Source organism: Ochotona princeps, chromosome 30, assembly GCF_030435755.1.
Source record: "Ochotona princeps isolate mOchPri1 chromosome 30, mOchPri1.hap1, whole genome shotgun sequence".
Taxonomy (NCBI): domain Eukaryota; kingdom Metazoa; phylum Chordata; class Mammalia; order Lagomorpha; family Ochotonidae; genus Ochotona; species Ochotona princeps.
Window position 1 is genome coordinate 18,917,159 of NC_080861.1, and position 22,203 is coordinate 18,939,361.

The 22,203-nt window shown below is 40.2% G+C and overlaps 1 protein-coding gene across 16 annotated transcripts in view; it reads right to left on the bottom strand.

The window, feature by feature from the left end:
- The window catches only part of LRRFIP2 (LRR binding FLII interacting protein 2), an 86,223-nt gene that overhangs the window by 14,067 nt on the left and 49,953 nt on the right, over window positions 1–22,203 (bottom strand). For 7 of the 16 annotated variants that reach the window (XM_058657167.1, XM_058657161.1, XM_058657158.1 and 4 more), the window contains 5 exons: window positions 20,962–21,078; window positions 18,323–18,394; window positions 9,749–9,919; window positions 4,533–4,625; window positions 2,640–2,732 (listed from right to left, as the gene is read on the bottom strand). In XM_058657167.1, the coding sequence (XP_058513150.1) occupies window positions 2,640–2,732; window positions 4,533–4,625; window positions 9,749–9,919; window positions 18,323–18,394; window positions 20,962–21,078 (546 nt within the window). The remainder of the gene's footprint in view (window positions 1–2,639; window positions 2,733–4,532; window positions 4,626–9,748; window positions 9,920–18,322; window positions 18,395–20,961; window positions 21,079–22,203) is intronic. The other 9 variants (XM_058657168.1, XM_058657163.1, XM_058657164.1 and 6 more) reach the window with 3 other exon arrangements.

The following is a 22,203-nucleotide window of genomic DNA, read 5'->3' on the forward strand; positions in this document are numbered from 1 at the left end:
GTTTACATAAATAAATCTTAAAAAAAAAAAAGTGGGACAACTGTTTCAATAACAGATAGCTGATTAATTAATTCTAAAAAATTATGCTCCTATTCTGTAGCTAAACTGGGAATTAATAAGGAATGATAGCAAGCACCACGTGCTGGCAGGTACCATCACAGACATAAGTATATGTCTGTATCATGTATATCAGATCAAATTTCTCCTTCACACGTTCATCCCAGTAATGTAACACTTTTGTCTTATCTTCATTCTATGGTTTGCAAAATGGAGAGGTTTTATTTATATACAATTTTTGTCCAACAGCATATTAAGCAGCAAAGCCAGAGAATGGATCCAGTCCTTTCTGGTCAGAGTCCTTGCACAGTTTTTCAGATCCAGCGTCCTGGAGGCTGCACTGTGTTCCCCTTACTGTCAGACCAGAGGATGCTGGGAAAAACAGCCCATATGATGAGTCCCTGCTTCCTTAATCCAATCCGAAAGGTCAACACCTAACACCCTTTCCATAGCTGGCATTCACACTGCGTATGTAAGCGAATAATTTCAGTTTGGGGCGTAAGTCATCTATTCTAACACTTCACTCTAGTTTGAACGCTCTGTCGCATCAATAACAAAGAAAACATTCGAAACCAAAGTAGAACAGTGTTTTCTAACCAGGGGCAGTCACTTTTCCCTGTTGGGTTAGATATTTTTGGTTATGGTACCTCGGTGAGTAAGCATGCCACGCATCACCACATACAACACAGTTAGTACATGATCCCTGGGACAACATGCTCTCCATAAACAACACCGTGGCATACAAATGACCTCTAAAGCAACAAACCAACCTGAAACTAAATGCCAGCAAAGCTAGGACATTTCTGCTCCTCTCCCCCCACATCTAGAGCACCGGGTTTTATTTTTTACTTCTGAACTTTTTAATTTCATCTTCCCAAGATTACATATGGGAAAATAAAATATATCCTATAAATCTGCCCACTTTCCCACAAAGTTTGAAGCCCACAAAAATACTGTGTAATCTGAAATGCTCTGTGTGGACTGACCATATAACTACCAGCCTTTCATTTGTCTGCAACAATAGTTCCTACAGCAATTTTTTTTTTTTTAGGGTAGAAAGTACATGCTTGTGGAGATCTAAGTAATTCTTTATTCTTGGCCTAACCTCAAATTATAGCATCTAGACAACAAAAGGACATACACAGTGGGCTGAACTCAACTCTGAGGTAGCAGGTTATTCTCCATATTATTGCACTGGGGCACAAACATCTTGAGAGTGAGCTTAGGCTGCACCCCACAGACAAGTTCTTCATACGCTCCCTTTTAATTCATGGGTCCTTTCCCTGGTGCTTAAACTGCAATGGAGTTAAAGGTAAGACCACTGGGTTTAGGCAAGAAAGAACTAAAGAAAATTTAGCGTCAATCTGGAAATAATGGACAAGCTTCTTCATTAAATCTTTACCAAATCTAACCATAAAAATGAACTTTGCAGACAAGTCCTAGATCATGACTCATACATGCTAAAGGAAATTCCCTATTCTGAGCTGAGCTCAACTTTACAAACTGCATACTTGGTATTACATATTTACTCGTATCTTTTTCAGACAGAAAGAATCGTCAGTAGTTTATCATTACAATTTCAAAATGCCTAATGGCGTTCATTGGTCATTCAGTGCCCAGAAGGTTTGAGAGGTTTGAGTGGGACCTTATTAACGCAATAAACAGCAGGTAAGTACAGTCACTTTAGCTCTGTAAATCAGACGCTCCCAGAATTTTGCATTGTATAAACGAGACTGAGTGTAGAGGGCTGAGCAGGACTGGACACCACGGTCCTTTGGCTGGGATGTACAAAGCCCCTGATGAGGACGGGAACGACCCAGAGGGTCCGCAAGCAGCCAGATCTCAGGGACTTGTGGGGATCTTGGCAGAACTAGACTGATCCCACATGCTCCGTTTCCTTCACACAGCCTTTCTTGACAAGCGAGGTCTTTGGACACTCTAAGTGAGGGACTCCCAGTGTAGATCAGAGAGCTCAGGCCAGTCAAAGGCCAAATGAGACGAATGGGGGGAGGGGGGAGTGAGAAGGGGAATTTCTCAAAGCCTATCAGCAGAGCTCAGCAAAAAGCAACGAAAGCTTTTTTTTTTTTTCTTATCTAGGCCCCAGATGGGAGGAGCTCAAAGGTTATAATTAGAAATGGCGTCATCATTTGGCAACTCAAGCAAATCTTACATTCCTATCCACTTCAATAATTACACTAATTTTAATCTCTTCCTATTTTATTCACCAAGAACTTAGAGGATGCTTCAAACTTTTCCCTCACTAATACTCTATCTTCTTGCTTCTTATCCAACTTCTTGCAACAGAAGAATATCAAATTACCCATGGAATTTGAATTAAATGCCTGTGTCCGCTTCTAAATAGCAACTCTAGGGGAATAAGAAAAACTGCCTTCAAATTCCCTAAACGCAGGCTTCGTGAGGCTGGGAGTCAGCGGGAAGGAACCCCGCCCTCAGGCACAGGAACAGATTTTCCCATGGAAGCCTCCTTTCGGTACAGGAATAAACTCTTTTTGGAATCTCTTAATTGAACTGTTCTAGCCTTAATCAGTGTGTTTCTAACCAAACCCAATTTCATCTCATACCCCAATTTTTTTATCTTTCCAAAGCAGTGTCTCCTGGAGCTCAAACACCTCTTTTGTCATGGTGTCTATTTTGTGCTGCATGCGCTGCTTCTCCTGCAGAGGAAGAGGGAAGAGACATGATAAAAGGGCAGAAAGAAACAGGGAGGGAAAGCAGAACAAAGCGGAATCTTACAAAGAACATGGACAAAAGGTCTGGGATGAGCAGGAGATTCAAGAGTGGGGTATTCAGAGCAGAGCTGGCATGGAGTGGAGGCAGCCCGGCTCTCCTGGGCTTGCTCCCAGGGGTCAGCGGGGACCTGGGACGGCGCTCCCAGCCGCAGCCACGCAGCGGCTCCATGTGTACTCCTCTTTGATAACGGTATTTTTTCCCAAAACTTGGAACAACTTACATTTATCGACGGGGAAATTTAGGTTTGCTTAGGACGAAATGATTCCTTATTACAGCATAAAAGGTTTGAGTTTTATTTTAACAAAATTAAAAACTACAGGAAACAGACTGATCAGTTTGAAATTCTGCTATCAAAATCTGTAACAGCAAGACACTATCAATTATGAGGAAAAAATTTAATTTTTATAGGCATTGGAATTTACAATTAGTAATTCTTAGAGAACGTTCCAGATTAGGCAATAATACCTCTTAAATGTAACAGGTTTCTTCTTGTGCATTGTTGAGCAAGTATCACAACCCTAATAAATGCAATTACCAACTAAAAGCCGCAACAGTTATCCAACCTTAACCTGCTGAGTGTCAAAAGCAGCACCCAAAGCAGGTGTAATTCTTTTGAGGGGCAGAAAGTAATAACGTAATTAAAAAAATAAATAAGAAACAGGATACTCGGACATGGGCAAAAAGGGGAAAAGCTTTCACATTATTTTTAAATATTCACAGGATACCAAATTTGGATAACAGGCTTCTGACCATATATGGAAAACTACGAAAACACACACGTTACTTAGTCGGATGTCTCGGTATTTTACTTTCAGAATCCACAAATGCTGGTTTTGCTCAGTTGTTCTTGAAAATGATGAAAAATGCCACTCCACAGATGAAAAAGTTACCATTTCTTATTTTCAACTAACTGGGCTTTCAAAGGCATTTACAGGAAGGAGACGGAGTGAGAAAGAGCAGGGGACAGCAAGGCGGCAGGCTGGGATGCGGGGCAGGCAGGTGGCGGGGAAGCTGCCTTCTGCGGACCACCAGGAGCTGCCTTCCTGACAGACCAGCAGGTGGCCACTCTGCATTAGCAGTAGTTGGCTTGGACCACCACGCCTGGATGGGGAAAAATGACTCACGGGTTTACTAAAAAGCAACCACCTTAAGAGGAAGAACAACATTTAGAGAACAGAAATGCATGCAAAGCAGTAGGCCAATGAGGAAGATGGATGCAAAGTGCTTGGTAGCTAAATACTTCCCGCTCTGAAGTTGGCAACAAGTGGGACCAGGAGATCCTGGGAGAGCAGAGGCCTGGACCGCAGCCCCATGCCGGCCTTCACTGTGGGGTCATGAGGCAGGTGTCTTGACAATTTCATGTTCATTGAGTTACCTCAGAAAGTGAAAATTTTTGTCTAGAATCATGTCCCAAAAGATGGTATTCACTACATTCAAAAGGATAATGCTAGTCTATAATTTTTCACTTTTTGACGGTTTCCTAAAATAGCTTAGAAAAAACGGCACTTAAAAAAAAAAATCTCTGCTATTAAAGGAGAAAATGTCTACATGGTTCCCCAAAGTAGATGCTTAATAGAGCTTTTTAAGTTTAGATAATTTTAGGGTACAGCCAAATGTGAGGAAAGTAACTTTGTAGCATTTAATTCTGTCCCATTCCCAACACAGACACCTTCTTCCACTCAACTCACTTGGTGCGACCTGACTTTCCCGGCCCGTGCACATACCTCAATGAGCTCGTCTCTCTGCCGAAGGCCTTCTTTCAGCTCGTCCATCTTGTGCTGTAACACGCTGCACATATGTTTCTGCCGTTCTAGCTCCTGTTAATCAACAAATGGCATTGTTGACAAAGGTCACAGCATACTGCAAACCTGAACACAGACAGCACAACACAAAGGCTAACTATAACCTCCAGGGACACAAACAGCAGCTGGTTCACAGACCTTGGCACCTGTGCAGTCCATGAAAAGTCCACAATTCTGTACTTTTTAACTTATTTGGGGGAAGACAAGACAGACAGTGTAAAGGGGGACAAACCACAGAGGTACTTGAAAAGAGGATAAATCACAAAAGAGTTGGGGAAACGCTGGTAGAAAATGACGGAAAATTACATAGGTAACGAGGGAAAGGGGCTGCAGGCTGGACTATGCAAACATTTAAATTTTGAACGGCAAAAGGTAACACAAGTAGAAAGACAAACAACAAACACCAAAACCCAAAAACAAACCCAAGCTATCACAAAGGATTACCCTCTGCATATACAGAAAACCTCTCAAAGAACCTCAGAATTACAGAAAACAGGGGAAACAGAAAGGGCTCAGAATGTGGGGGAAAAAATGCTTAAACCAAGAGAAACATACACCAAAACTGTATTCTTCACCAAAAGAAAAAACCCATAAAAATATACAACTTTGACAACATCTTCAGGAGAAACACTACAGGGAAAGCAAAACAGTATAATGCTTACCAAAGAAAACTTGGTAGAATCTTGTGAAACAACTCACCTTCCAACCCAACACCTACACTGCCAGGACACCTTACCATCACTGATAAAAACACAAAACAAAAACAAACAAAAAAAACCCCTAGACAGTTCGTTATTTCTACAGGATTAACCTTAGCAGTAAGTCACCACAGACAACTGCAGTGTCCACTGGCAGGAGCCAAGAGGCCGAGCGTCCCTGGCCCAGAATGCTCAAGACTAGCAGTGTTTCAAGTCACCGGCGTTTTCAGAATTTGAATGTTTAAATTAGAGATGTTCAGCCTGCGCTTTCACAGGAGTGAAAAAGAATGAGGAAGATTCCTCTATACCATAAGGACAAAGTGATCAAATCAAGAAACATTCATGCTATATGACCATTTTCGGTATAAGGATGGATACAAATACGTATGTTTTTTTGGGAACAAAGATTTGTGTATTTTTAAATCTATTTTTAAAAGCAGAGAGAAAGAAAAGATCTCTTGTGTGATATGCACTACCTGAATTGCGCAACAGCTGGGGTTAGACCAGGCTGAGTCCAGGAGGCAGGAATTGAATCCAGATCCCTGACTAAGGAAGACAGGAAGCTACCTCCCTGAGCAGCTACTAGCTGCTTCTCCTGCCAGGGTGTTACCTGGGCTTACCCAGAAGCTGGTCCTGGCAGCTGAGCCAGGTCTTGCACTCAGGCACTGAGACACGGGGGCAACACCCCGAGTGGAGACTTAAGCACTGATCAAATGTCCACCTGTGGAGATATTTTATATGCATATATATATGCAAATTACATGACATCCTAGATTTCATAAAACGAAAACAAACCATCAGATTCACTGAACGAAGTAGAAACAGGGATGAACAGAATTAACATCTCTAAACATAATTCTCTGTCCATCTGACTAAAAACTACGAAACTGTTGCAGAATATTATAAAACAAAGTGAAATTCAAAAGGCAATTCCTAGTGGAAACAGCTTAAGTGTCATTCAACAGAGGACTGGGTACAATGGAGCAGACACAATGGAACATGCGCTAATGAAGGAAGGAACCTGTCATACAGCATGCATTAATCCAAGTGAAAGAACCAAGCGACAAGAGGACAAACATGATTCTAAGGTACACGGAGCAACCACATCCACAAAGACACAAGGTAGCATGGTGGCTGTCAAGGCCTGGGGGAAGGCGGAAACAGGGCACGGCCACCTAGGGTAGAAGCACTGGTTACAAGAGAGGAAAATGTTGAGGAAATGGGCCCTTCACATTGCTTAAGAAGTTAAATCTCATATACATAATTTTATCAGAGTTAAAAACAAAATTTTTCAAAATTTTAAGGCCATTTCTGAATACTAAACATAAAATGTAATGATCCTAACTATACAGTCAGTTGGTAACATCAGCACACAGAGAGAAAATGCTTCAAGTAACTTTTAAAAACAGTGCTTTGGCTATACATAGCCTAGCAGCAAAAATAGCGGCCAAGCAAAATAAGCATTCAACTGTTTTCAGTAATTGCAATGTGGATGTTAAGGTTGGTGTTGCTATTTTGGACAATATAAAATAAAGCAATGGAAATCACATATAACCTAATCACTACCATCTTCAGTGATTTTAAGAAGCAGAAACTGAAGTGTGAGGAGGAAGAGAAGTAAAGCCTTGAAGAGGCTAAGTAAAATGCCTGGACTCCTCACTATGAACTGGAAACACACGTAGGAACTCATATTATGTCACTTAAAACAACGTTTAAAAGACAAAACAACCTTCCACACACCTAGTTCCCACCCAGAAACACTGACGAGGCTAGCGACAGTGTGACCAGACGGGTGGCAGTGAGCATTCCTAGCAACTCCACTGGCCCACACTAGAAAATAGGGGCTCCTCAGCAAATGACCAGAAAAATCTAGCCATATGATACTGGAACACCTGCCTCTGCCAGAAAGCAGTCTCACCTAAAATACCTGGGAACCGACCCCAAAAATCTCACATTAGGCAAAAGTGGGACAACATAGACATGGAAAGGATTTTACGACAGCTGCAGTGTCTGAAAGCATCCAAGACTTGAATCTAGGACTTAACAATATGTTTAAGGGCACATCGTTTTGTTCAGCAGTGAAGGCTTCAACTGAGGAGCCAACATCATTCTGGAGTGCCCCCGTGTGAGGACCATCTCTGCCTCCAATTCCAGCTTCCGGCCAGTATATAACGCGGAAGCTGCAGGTGATGGTATCGGATGTGAGTCCCTCTGCTCTGGTGGCACACCCAGACGGTGTTCTTGATCTCTGGCTCTGGCTTGGCCCCGTGCTGGCCCAATGACTGCTAATGAGGGAGCACATTAGCAGGTCAATAATTGCTTTACGAATTTATGAGGAAGGAAAGCATGTAGTCGGCCACTATCCTGGCATACTAATCCACGCTTAATTTTGGAAAATTCATAAGTAAGGACAAAAAAATATATCAAGCTATAATCTCCCCCTCCCCATGTAAATGTCACAAGGATGCTTTCTTCTTCAAGACTGACTTAACAGGTGAAGCAAAATAAACGGATAACTGCTAGTACGGGATAGAATATCCACAAATCATGTGTCTGATAAGAGACCTGTATCTGAACAGATAGAACAAGTTTACAATTCAACAGAAGATAAATATATCAATTTAAGAATGGTCAAAGGTTCTGGAAAGTCACTTCTCTAAGGAATACATACAAATAGTAAGGCCCATTAGTCATGGGAGCAGAGCAAATCAAAACCACATCCACTAGGATGGCTAGATAAAAATGTCAGATAATAACAAGTGTTGGTGAGCACTGAATGGCACATGATTTCACGCATGTAAGAGTCTACAAGAAGGCAATCTCAGATTATTTAAGGGATCGGGGGGTACAAGATGGGGATGCAATAGACGAAGTACACTTGGTCTCTTTCTGAAGTTATGGAAATGTTCTCAAAGTGACTACAGTGATTGTTTGCACATGTATACAAATATGCTAAAAAAAAAACCCTATAAATTAAAATGAATATGCTTCCTACCAGATATGGGAAACTACAAAAACACACATTACTGAATCAGATGTCTCAGTATTTTACTTTCAGGATCCACAAATCCTGGTTATGTTCAGTTGTTCTTTAAAATGATGAAAAATGCCAATTCATAGATGAAAAAATTACCATTTCTTATTTTTCACTAAATGGGTTTTTAAAGGCATATATGGTATATGAGGTCTCCAGCCGTTTTAAAATAAGACTGGACAAAAACGTTAATTGGTAATAATGAAATCAGAACATCTCATTTGAGGGGTACAGCATCATAGAGAGACAGTGGCACAATCTGTGAAATAACCGTGTCATCTATGAAAGATTTGCAGAAAAAAAAGTTATATTTGCTTCAGTTCTGGAACGGAAGGGTCTACTCAATAGCTATCTATGGGAAATACAGAGGGGAAAGAGACATAATAAAACACTCCAGGGACTGAAACAGCAGAGTTGCTTTAACAATATAAACTACAAAGAGGGAAAGAGATGGAAAGGAATTGATACACCAAAAGAAGCTTGATAGAGCAATCAAGTAATTACAAAGTGTAAAACACACTTGAACCTGCTTATTTTAAATGTAAATAATTTTCAAGCTACCACTTTTTAAAAGAGATTTACTTTCTTTTTTATTGGAAAGTCAGACACACGGAGAGGAATCATCAAGATGGAATCTTCCATCCGATGATTCAACCCTGAAGTGGTCGCAACAGCCAGAACTGAGCCAATCCGAAGCCAAGAGACAGGAGCTTCTTCCAGGTCTCCCGCGTAGATGCAGAGTCCCAATGCTTTGGGTCGTCCTTGACTGCTTTCCAGGCCACAGGCAGAGAACCAGAGGGGAAGTGGAGCAACAGGGACGGTACCCATACGGGATCCTGGCACATGCAATGCCAGGACTTAGCACGAGGCTACCATGCCAAGCCCTAACACCAATACTTCTCAAAGAAGCTTAAGTCCAGCAAGCTTTACAGATAACCCACTTGTTGTCTACAGTCGTCAAAGAGCCAATCAGAGCTTCAACAACTGGCATTCATTGTCTAACTGTACACCTTAACGATGCAACTCTCAAACTTCAGAGCAAACTAGACGCTTGTTTCCACTCTGCTTGCTTTGAAAACTTTAGGGGTTCTCTTGGACCATTTAAGAAGTTCAGAGAAAAAAAAAAATGACTCATCTCACTGAGCCTATGGATCTTTGTGGGGGTTTTGGTCACTTACAGCAAGAAACAGTACGTAATTCACTGGAATTGTCCCAATTCAGAGATATGAAGATAAAATCTCACCTATTTTCCATTTTCAGACACCTAACAAGGATGGTAAGCTTCTGCTTGGACCATTCAGTTTTGCCTGAAATGTCATGCTCAAGAATTCGCCACGGTTTAAAGGGCAGAATGCTATCTATCTTCCAACCCCCCAAAAAAGGTGTGATACAAGATGAGCAATTACCTTTGATTTTTCTTCGTTTTCTCTGTAAAATTCGGCCATTTGTTCCTCCTGCTCTTCAATCACATCCTTGAGGGTGTCTACCTGGTAGATCAGATTGTTCTTCTCGTTGTCTAACTGTGCATTGGAAACCATGGCTTTCTTGTATTTTTCTTCCACTTCAGACAAGGACTCCTAAGGGAGAGTCAAACTCATCAGTCCAATGTCTAAAACATATTCATTGCACGTACACTACAAAAGGAAATCACAGCACTGGCGCAAGCACTGAGGATGCACTTTTTTAAGACACAAGCAGCGTGTGCCAGTCTGCTTAGTCACATGCACACAGAACAGGAAGACAGGCAAGCCAAAGGGAACTGTCTAGGATTTCTTTGTGTGCTCTGCCTCCCAAGAAAACAAAACCAAGCAGCAGACAAAGCCTCTAACAGAAGGAAAACACATGGAGACAACATGTAAAGGTCATTCAATGAAAAATCGCCAATATTTTCAGAAATGTTGCTGCTTTTAACAAAAAATTGGTGCTCAGAGTCCAAAGATCCAACACTTAACAGTCTCTTTACACAAGGAAACATCATACTTATTTTTGAATACTGACACTTGGTGAATTTTGTTACTTCTCGGAAATTCATTTTCAGTCTTTCTTGTAATGCGTAATAATGCTAATTATTCAAATCTTAGTTTTCAATTAGTAAGCAATACAAACCCTGTATTAAACAAGAGCTACCAGTAAATTCCTGAACTCTTCGGTGACCAAAGCTTTATGTTCACAGCTCTTTTAGCTTATTACAGTTACTATATGTTATTTTTAAATAACTATACCTAAGTTGTTAAACAACACTCTTTTCAAAGCTAACAAGAAAAAAAAATGCTTCACAAAAGAAATTACTCCTGGAAATGCATTTATTGAAATACTGACAGAAATGTACAATAAGCCAAGATCAATGAAAAATAACGGAGTCAGATCCCTTACATTTACAATCAGTTTATTTCTGCCAGAGTGCCTGCCTATGGGAGAATAAAGGATGCTATTGTACTCACACACACAACAGGAAGAGCTGGCTCCTACCTCACATATGGACCATTGAGCCAAATGTAGAATGCATAACAAACTCTGAGGAAGATGTAGGACTAAGTTTTCAAGATCTTTAAGTAGGCACTAGTTTCTTAGAACACAGATTTCATCAAAATCTAAAACTTAATGAAATTCTCACTACAAAAATACAGCCCATACAACAGAGGAAAAATGTGCAAATCTTGTATCTGATTTTAAAATGTATCTAGAGAATACAAAGGACTCTTCAAACTAAATAAAAAAAATACAACTCAAAAATGGACAGGGGTTTTTCTAAAGCAGATTCACAAATGACCAATCAGCGCATGAAAACATGTTCAACTTTGTTACTCATTAGGGAAATGCACATTAAAAGCACAGTCAGACATGACGTCACAACCATTAATGTGGCTATCTAGAAGTTCTAAATGAGGATGTAAAAAATACATACATTAACTGGTGGAAATATAAGATACAACTACTTCGGAAATTAGCTTCCAAAAATATTAATTTAAGCAAAGTTACCATATGAGCCAGCAACTCTATTCCAAGTGACATACTCAAAAGGAATCAAATGACATGTCTCTGCAGAACAAGTAATACTAATCTAATGTCCATAAGCTGACAAATAACAGTGTAGTAAATCTAGAATAGAATCCAATCCGATTACGGAAACACACACATACCGAAAACAAACGACTAACACATGTTGCGACATGAGTGAATCTTAAAAACGTTATGTTAAATGAAAAGCCAGTTACATCAAGCAACATACTATATGATTGCATTTATAGGAAATATTCAGAATGGACAGCTGTTTAGTAACACAAAGTGAGAAGCTGCCCAACTGGAGATGGGAGCTGGTGAGGAGCCTGCGGAGAGACTGCAAATGATGGCAGAGTTTCTCACTGGTGTGATTTTCTGTGCTGTGGTTATAGTTCCCTAACTCCTGGAATATGCTAAAAACCACTGAATCCTACATCTTTTTTTAAAGATTTATTTATTTTTATTTGAAAGTCAGATATACAGAGAGGAGGAGAGACAGAGAGGAAGATCTTCGCACCCCAAGCAGCTGCAACAGCTGGAGCTGCGCCAATCTGAGGCCAGGAGCCTGGAGCCTCTTCTGGGTCTCCCATGGAGGTGCAGGGTCCCCAGGATGTGGGCCACCCTTGCTTGCTTTTCCAGGCCACAGGCAGGGAACTGGATGGGAAGTGGGGTCATCAGTTTTAGAACCGGTGCCCTTATGGGATCCCAAAGTGAGCAAGGCAAGGACTTTAGCTGCTAGGCTCCTGTGCTGGGCTCGAATCCTATATCTTAGAAGGTAATTTTTTATGATGTATGAATTAGGTCTCAACCAAAATTGACACATAATTTTGAAAATCCTTCAGAAGGCAGAATTGATAATAGGATTTAAACTGAAATCGAATGGGTCTTCTACTTGCTATTTGTTCAATCCTTTACTGAGTGAACACTAACAATGAAAGCATACAGTAAACTGAAAGCATATTGTTATAAAAAATTTAAAAAGAAAAAATAAGAAGGCAATGAAAGTAGGAATGGGAGAAGGAGGTTAGGATGGCAAATGCCATTATGCACTTAAAACTGCACAGGAAACACATTCAATTTCACTTGTTAATATAAACATAAAAGTCCAAAAAACTGAAATCGGACAAAAGCAATTATACAATACTCCTCTAAGGAGTATCTTAATATAATGCAGAATTAAAATTTACTCTCATACATGTGACAGGCTGATAGCAGGAAATAAATAAACAATGAAAAACAGAGCCCAAAAATGGTCCAAAAACTAGGTTCACAGGAAAAAATACATAGTGCAATAAATCTGACAAATTTTATGCAAAGTAATCCATCTTTAAGCAATAGACCACAAAGATTTTCAACTGTTTCTCTCTCTCACATGGTAACCCCAGTCTGGAATTCGTTTTATGTAACTGGTTTTGAGGTACCTATGTTCAGGGGGCAAGTTGCAGTCAGCAACAACAGTATCAATTGAAAATCAGATAGAAAACGAAAATCATCAATGCCATCCCACACCCACTAAATCAGAACATTTCAGGGTACCAGGCCAGACACTCCTACAGCAAGCCTTTACAATCAATGATGGAAATCCTCAACTAGACTTCACACCAACTCTGGAACATACTACCTGCACTGTTTGTTCTGAAGGCCCTATTAGAAACACTGAGCATGCCACCAAGCATTCAACTTAAAAAGTCGACGGCAAAACATACGTACAGTCTATTAACCCTCTTGAGAGTTCTCTGAGATGACTCAAGCTATTTCTCTTTATCCCATGCCTTGCTTTTTATTAGTATTTTATTTTCATTTTTTTCATGATATACTTGCTCAGGCTCAGGGGTTTCCCAAGACACCCTCCTACTCTCTTCCCCCACATTCCTTCAGCAACAGTCACAGGTCCATCGTTCGGCTATTTCAGTGTAGCACTACAATACAGGTACACACACGGCAGAAAGTCCAGCATCCAATTGCCAAGATAGATTGAACAGTTTCATTGGGACTCCTCCTTTTGTTTGGGAGTAGAGATGCATACTGCAATGCACCTTCACTCTTGGTAAGTGGATTTCCATGACGCAGTTCCTCTAGGTGGGTATGTGTATATGCATGTTTACCTATATATCTATTAATCTTGTATTTCACATGAAGGCTGCCTTATGTCAGAATATATGATATTTGTCCTTTGGGGATTGACTTATTTCACTGAGCATAATGATCTCTAGTTTGCACCATTCTGCTGCTCAAGTGTTATTTCATTCTTTTCAATAGCTGAGTAGTAACCATGGAGTAGATGTACCACAGTTCCTATACCCACTCCTCTTTTGATGGGCATGTGGGTTGTTTCCACGTCTTTGCTACTGTCGATTGTGCTGTTGTAAACACAGGAGTACAGATCCCTTGATCATATGCAGATCTTGTTTCCTTTGGATATATTCCCAGAAGTGAGACAGCTGGGTCATACCTCAGATCAATTCTCAATTCTCTTAGCACTCTCCATACTGATTTCCATAGTGGTTGTACTCATCTACACCCCACCAACAGTGACAACTTCTTCTCCATATGCATACCAGCAGGCATTGCTAGTAGAGTTCTGAATGTAGGTCAAGCTCACCGGAGTTAGGTGGAACCTCAATGTGGTTTTCATTTGCACTTCCCTGATAGGTAGGGAGCCTGAACATTTTTTCATGTGTTGCTTAGTCATGTGAACTTCTGCTATTTTAAGGAGACTGTACTTACATATTCTTTTTCAGCCATGGAGTTATTTGTGTATTCTAGGACCACCAATTTACTTTCATTAAATTTGTGTCCTGCTACCTTGTCAAACTCACTCTTTTGAGTTCCAATAGTCTCCTGATCAAATCTTTCAGAGAATCTATGCAGAGAACCATGTCATGTGCAAACACGATAAATTCCATTTGGTCCAGGTGAAAATATTTGTCTGATGTATTGCTGGATTCTGTTGGCTAGTTTTTTTTTTGGGGGGGGGGGACGGGTGGCTTTTGCATCTGTGTTAATCAGGGATATCGATCTGTAGATTTCTTTCTCTGCTGTGTCTCTATCTGGCTTTGATATTAAGGTGATTTGGGCTTCATAGAAAGAATTTGGAAGAATTGCCTCTATTGATCTGAACAGCTTGTGGAGGATTGGGGCAAATTCTTCTCGAATCTTTAGAATTCAGCAGTGAAATCATCCGATTCAGGGCTTTTCTTGGTTGGGAAGGATCTAATTACTGATTTAATCTTTGTCCTGGTCTTAGGGCTATTTAGATTACTAATTGCCCCATGATTAAATTTTGGCAGATTGAATGCGTCCAGGAATCTAACCTTTTATTCTAGAACTTCTGATTTATTGGCATATAGCTGTTTGTCATAGTTCCTGATTCTTCTACGTATGTCTGAGTTATCCTTTGTCAACTAAGATTTTTGTTGATTCCCTTTTTTTGAGTAGTTGACTAGTGGGGAATCTTTTGCTGATTTTCTCAAAGGATCAACTCTTTGATTCATTGGTCTTATATACTGTCCCTTTGGTGTCTATTTGGTTTGCTTCCTCATTTATTTTGATTATGTCTTTTTCCCTGCACATCTTGGGATTGCTTTGCTATTACTTTTTCTAGATCCTTCAGATGCCTGTTTACTTGGAGCATTTCCAATTTCTTGACATAAGCAGTGATTGAAATGAACTTTCCTCTTCATACTGCCTTGACAGTTTCCCCTAAGTTACAACATGCTGTGTTAGGTCTTCATTTGTTTCAAGCTATTTATAAATTTCCTCTTTGATTTCTTCTATATTCTATGTTCATTTAGCAGCATACTGTTCAGTCTCCAAGTATCTGCATATCCTCTGGGTATTTTGACTTGCTGGTCTCCAGCTTCACTTCCTGATGGTTTAAGATGCGTGGTATGCTTTCAAAATTATTTTTTTAATTTGCTGGTGCTTGTTTTGTGGCCTACAGTATGACTCATCCTGGAGAAGATTCCATGTACTGGTGAAAAACGGATTCTGCCTCTGTAGGATGAATGGTTCTGTAGATACCAGTTAAGTTCACTGATTGTATTGGATGGGTGAGCTCTGTTGCTTCCTTGCTGAGTTTCTGTCTTGTCAATCTGACCTGAGGTTAGTGGGGTGTTACGGTGCCCCACTGTCATTGCACTGGAGTCTAGTGCTCCCTTTAAATACATTAACATCTGTTTCACATAGGTAGGTGCTCTGACATTTGCTATGTATGCTTTTATTATGGTGATTTCTTCTTGTTGAATGGATCCACTGGTCATTATGTGGTATCCTTCTCCATCTCTTCCAATGCTTTTCACATCAAAGTCTATTTTATCTGATACAAAAATGGCTACACCACCTCACTTTTCCTTTCTATTGGCCTGGAATATCCTATCCCATTCTTTCATTTCCTGCATATCTTTGTTGGAGAGATCTGTATCCTGTCTGCAACAGATAGTTTTTTTAATCCGATCCACTAATTTATGACATTTAATTGATGACTTTAAACCATTTACATTCAGGGTTAATATCGATACACAGTGACTTGGTCTTGTCATTTTAGCAATGGGTTGTTCATTGTTTGGTTTGTTCTTCTGTCATTATATTTGGACATTCTCCCAAATTTGCCTTTGGTTTTGGTAGATGGTATTCTTCTCTGTCCACGGGACATCCTTAAGTAACATTTATAGTGCAGGGTCTAGTAGAGGTGATATATTTTAGCTTTTGTTTGCTTTGAAAGTATTTTCTTTCCTTTTCAAGGACAAAAGAAAACTTTGCTGAGTATATTATTCTGGGCTGGCAATTTTTTCCTTTTAGGATGTAGGATATATCTCACTCCATTCTCTTTTGGCCTGCAGAGTTTCCTCTGAGATGTCAGCTGTGAATCTGACTGGGGTTCTGGTCTAAGTTCATCAACTTCTCTCATGGATCCTTTATGTTCAATGAAGAGAGCTTGATTATGATGTGTCGTGGTGAGGGTCACTTTAGATCAACTCAATTGGGCGTCCTGTGCCCCTCGTATTTTGTGTCTCATTTAGAAATAAGTCTTTTTAAAATAAAATACATAACAGTTCATCTCTAGTCTCAGAGTTTAAAACTTACGCTGTTCACTATTTTGCTTTAATGTAAGTATTTTAATATATAACAGTTAGCAACTTGGAGAAGATACATAAGTCATATAATCAGCACGACTGTGTATGTGAAAGCCTAATCAACTGTCTGGGAACCCAATATATCTTTGAAGCTCATCATTATATTTACATGGGTAGATCAGTTATATACACATGGGATTTTCTTCAGGTTAAACTTTCTGCTTCACTGATTCAGGCAGGCTCGTGACTAACGCTGTAGTAGTAACACCAGCAGCTCCTCACTAAGTGCTTTCATGCTCTTAACCTCCTCCTCCAACTCAATTCTGGCAGTAGCTCCATCTGATTTTACAGATACTGACAGGGAGACAAACAACCTGATTGGTCAAGCAGGCAGTGAGTATGAGTATCAAATTTTAAAGAATGTTTTTAAAATTCTGAAAAACTATTTTCCAAACAGAACAGCTGCTTTTTAAAGTACCCAAGTGAAGGGCCCAGTGCAGTAGCCCATTGGGTAGAGTCCTCGCCTTGCATGCTCAGGCCCATATGGGAGCCAGTTTGTATCCTGCTGCTCCACTTCCCTTCCAGCTCCATGCCTCTGGCCTGGGAAAGCAGTAGAGAATGGCTCCAAGCTTTGGGACTCGCACCTGTGTGGGAGATTCGGAGGAGGCACCTGGCTCCTGGCTTTGGATTGGCTCAGAATGGCTCTGATATGGGATACAAGTACCCCAAGTAACAACTTCAGTCACTGAGTTACAATACTCACACTACATAAAAGACTTTAATAAGACCATATTTATTTAATATGAGTATATTTTTTGATCCAAGGCATTTTAAAAATTTAGAAAATCTTAGAAAGATTATATCCTGTAGAGTGAAGAGGTGAGCCACGTGACTGAAAACATCAACTGCCTCTGTGACACATCCGATGTTTCCTGACAACTTCATAGAACTAATAGTATGACATTAACACATCCATCCTTTTTGGTCCCCAAGTGTTAACAGTGAGTTTCTACACACCTGATCTGCTGTAATAAGGTTTTCGATGGCAACTGAGCAACTTCAAATTATGCCGGAGAAGATCATGAATGTCTTGCCCATGAAGTCCATGCTGAGTCACCTTTTTGAATGTCTTGCTCTTTTCAGAGGTCTACTGTATATTTCTAATTCGAGTCAGAACACACAGTGTTCAGACAAACTCTGGCCTTCTTCATAAGGTTAAGCTTGAACTTCAGAATGACACATAAGTAAGACATATCATGATAACTATTTGTGATACAATGGTTATAATCAGCATATGATAAATTGTCTGATTCACACTTTAGATCGAAAGCTGATAACTACCCTTCCTAAGAGAAGTATCCCTTAAGGCACTAGATATGTGGTCATCTTTTGGATGTACAGTGAAAAATAAATCCAACAAAAACATATGCCTCATGCCTTATATTCATTCCTCCCAAGATGATATTGATAATAAAGTTGTTTTGGTTACTTCTTCCTCACACTTTTGGTACTGGTTGAATTTTGTGGCAAAACATGAAGCAAAATACTTTTTTCAATAAGCTTGGTAGAATTTTAAGGGTCTAGTTCTTATTATAAAAATACTCCTGGAGTATATTTTAAAGTGTTTGCCAATTTAATTTTTCTATAGCTAAGACAGAAGAAACAAAGTGATCTCATAAGCCTTCAAAACTGTATTGTGTATCTTGGCTATTTGCAAAACTAAACATTTAAACATTAGCAGATTTTAAAGTCCCCCTTTCCTATGCATTGCAGGTTAAGCACGTGCTTGAAAGACAAACACTGTTAGTAAAGTTGTGTGCAAAGGGTTAACGGAATTTGTGAAACGACCATAGGCAAAATTTTTGCATACAGAGCATGCTTGGGCTGCAAATTCGACCTTGATACCTTCAGTTCTTTAAGCCCCTGCATGTATCTCCCTTCTACATCCTGTATCTGGTCCTTAAGGTCATAGATATCCTGTGGGACATAGGAATGAACCATTGTGTAAAAACCATGCAGCAACACATCGTCAGCCTCTAAGGATTCAAACGAACATGGGACTTACTTGTGAACATCTCAGACTAAAAGCAGAGAAATAACTCACTGCACACCACTGAAAGGAGCAAGTCGGTCAGCGGACAACGGGGCTGGGAAAGGGCTGGAGACTCAATCTAGTACGAAACATTTTCTTAGCATGAACTCTGTTGAAAACTACACTAGCACATGTGAACAGGCTGTACATGTAACAAAAAGCTGGATGAATTAGAATATTTTAACAACTGAACATTTGATGTCACTCAAATAACCTTAGCATAATGCTCAACCTAAAATATAAGACATAATAAAGCAGCAAGCAAAACTACTGATTTTTAAAAATATAATAAACAGACATGAATGAAGTTATGTCTCCGTGACTTAATTACCGACTGTAATCAATTTGGGAAACAGGAAGAGAAGTGACACACGAACATTTTAAGTACAATGTTAAATTACATACTCTACTGGAGGACACCACTTACATGATATTTTAAAAATCCGTTGCTCCAAATGTAACTACAATCTTTGGGGAAAAAACAAACCAAACTGGGTCACATCGGAAATGGAAGCCTTTGCTTCCCTTGTACCTGAGCGTGTCACAGGCCTACTCTGCAAGCTCATCCTAGGATCTCTCCTGTCGGGACCTACATGCAATTCTGCAATCACAGGCAGGATCAATCAATAAGGTCAATCACAGACATTTCTGTAACACTCCCTGCCCCCTTTGTTCCCTTCTCAGGTTTGTCTGACTAGCTCTCACTGAAGTGTTAAACATATTTACCAAGGACCTATTAAGGAAGGAAAACAACTACTAAGCTGTGTGACAGAAGAAACAGAAGGATGGAGAATGGAGGATGGAAGATCCTGTCTTCATGTTCCTGTGTCTCCCAGAACGCAGCACTGCTCACTCTACCAGCTCAAACTACTCAGTAAAGAAAACCACCAATCTCATTTTGAAATGCAGAAAAAAACCAAATATTCTTCTATCGCTCAGCCTTTCACACTCACTTTACATCAAGTTTCTCCTACTTTTCTCCTCTCAGTTTCACTTATTCACCTCATCTTCACTGTCCAACTGATGGCTTACTGTTCCTATCGGCTTACTAAATCCTCCAGGCTATGATCAGTCAACCTTAGCCATGCCAATCAGACAGTATTACTCCCTATTTAACATTCCACAGTTGGGGTAGCAGGTAGCACAGCTGCTAAAACTGCCACTCAGGAGGCTCACATCCCATAGATCCCGAACAGGAGTGCCTGGCTTCAAGTCCTGGCTTCAAGTCCTGGCTCCACTTTGGATTCCAGCTTCCTGCTAATGCAAGCCCTGGGAGGCAGCAGGTGATGGATCAAAACCTTGGGTTCCTGCAACTAGTGTGGAAGATCCAACTGGGCCTGGCCTAACTCTTGGCTGTTGTAGGTATGAGAAAGCAATGGCAGAGGAAAGCACTCTCTCCCTCCTTCCCTTTTCTCCTTCAAATAAATGGGTTCATATGGAGAGTTGCAACTAATGAGTGAGTAACTTTTCTACTCCTTTCGAATAAAAGTAGTAAAAATTGATATGGTCAATGCAAAATTCAATTTTCAGGCGACCATACAATTTGGTTGTGATCTGGATCCTCGCTAATTCTCTGGTCCCCGTCTCGTCCTTCTCCTGCTTTCCACCAGCTTTGCTGCTCGGGTGACTTTCTGGTTTTCTGAAGGTATCAAACCTTAACTCAAAGTTTGTCTTCTCTGAAAAACCTTTTTATTGCCTCTTGGTACTGAATTACCTTAACAGTCATATTTCTTCTTCTTCTACTGCTACCACTACCACTGTATTATAGCACCTGGCTTCACTGACATAGAAGTTTACCTTTCCTGTTAACAGTCATCTCCTCAAATTCAGATGTGTGTAACTTCTGTAAATCCCTAAGATTTAATGCTCAATCAATCCAATGCACTTCCTCTTACCATTCACAAACAGCAAGTGTAGCAAATAGATACTCAAGCTAATTTTTTAAAATTCTCATCTTCCAAATTAAAAAAAAAAATCATGAGTAGAAATACAAATGGTGAGTCATATTAACTTTTAATTATCTCAGGGATTTCTGTTACTCAAATATTACTACACTTTCATTACTACAAAATATAAATAACTGTATTTCGGCAGGCAAATACCCCAGTGGCTCAAAAGACTAAATTCCCACAATCTGGTTCATTGTTCAGCCACATATTTTCCACTTAAAACACAGCCAATTACTTGAGACAATTATTTTCATATATATTACAAAACTTTCTGGACTTTTGTCAGTTTGCAGGACTCGCTCCACTATCTGCAGGAAAGAAAACAGAGGGCAGAATGATCTAATCTCTCCATTTCTGGCTCTGACACTCGAGTTACACTTCTGAACTGGATTAACACCTTATTTCAAAAATCCTCTCTTTCTACACACTAAATGTGAAAAATGCAGTATACTACAAAGAATCAAGAGTGTTTTTCGAAAGCAAACCAAAAGACCGTGATTTACCCGTAATTCACTCAATGAGGTGTCTGGATCGACCAAGCTGCTGGTGTCCCCGCTCCCTCGCCTGGATGAGTTTCCACTCAGAGGAGTTGTTGCTGACACAGAATTTCGAGATGAAGGCTAGGGAGAAAGACACGGACATTTCTTAGTAGTGTTTTTGTTTTAAAGAAATTACAGTAGAAATGAAGAACTGGCAGGATGTTGGCAGCACGTGTGGGCTTCAGGAGAATATACCGATCCCAGGTGGGGTTGTGGTGTCGGTTTCAGCTGCCCGCCACCGACAACATCAGCACCGCTTAGGAGCACACAACTGAGTTGTGGTCACTCCACTTCAAGTCCAGTTTCCTGCTAACGCACTGGAGGAAACAGCAGAAGCTGCCCCAAGTGCTCAGATCTGTGCTACTTTACAAGGCAAACTCAGAGAGGGAGCTTCTGGCTCCTGGATTTGGCTTGCCACAGCTCATTGCAGGCATTTGAGAAGTAAACCAAAGGCTGAAAAATCTATGGGTCTCTTCTTCTCTCCATGCCATTCTGTCTTTTAAATGAATAAATAAATCATTTAAAAAATCAAAAATAGGGGCCAGTGCAACGGCTCATTGGCTAATACTCTACCTACAAGTTCCAGCATCCCATGCAGGCACTGGTTTGTGTCCCAGATGCTCCACTTTCCATATAGCTCCCTGCTGTGGCCTGGGAAAGCAGTAGAGGAGTAAAGATGGCCCAAAGCCATGGGACCCTGAGTGGAATACCCAGAGGAGGCTCCTGGTTTCAGATTGGCTCACCTCCAGCCACTGCGGCTATCTGGGGAGTGAGTCAGCAGATGGGAGATCTTTCTACTTGTCCTACAAAACTGCCTTTCCATTAAAAAAAAATATATCTTCAAAATAATAAACTTTAAAAAAAGAAACAGTCAACGAGATAGGCAACTCAGATTGGCTATGGCAGAGATGTCCAGACACCAGCCCAGACATACCAAGCACAATGCTGCTAACTCAAATACCCTATCAAAACCTTGATACCGTAACAACCAAGAAGGAAGTCATTTTTATGGGATTTGTTTATCCAATTTAACTAAGTTTATCTTTGTTATATTATTAAAAATCCTGGATAAGCAAAGATTCATGTAAAGCAATTTTGAAACTTTAGAACTGGTACACGCTTTCCCTATTCTTAAAATGGCCTCTTCAGAGGATCTTTTTCATATTGAAAAGGAAGAGATTGTACCGCAGATGAGCTAACACTGGG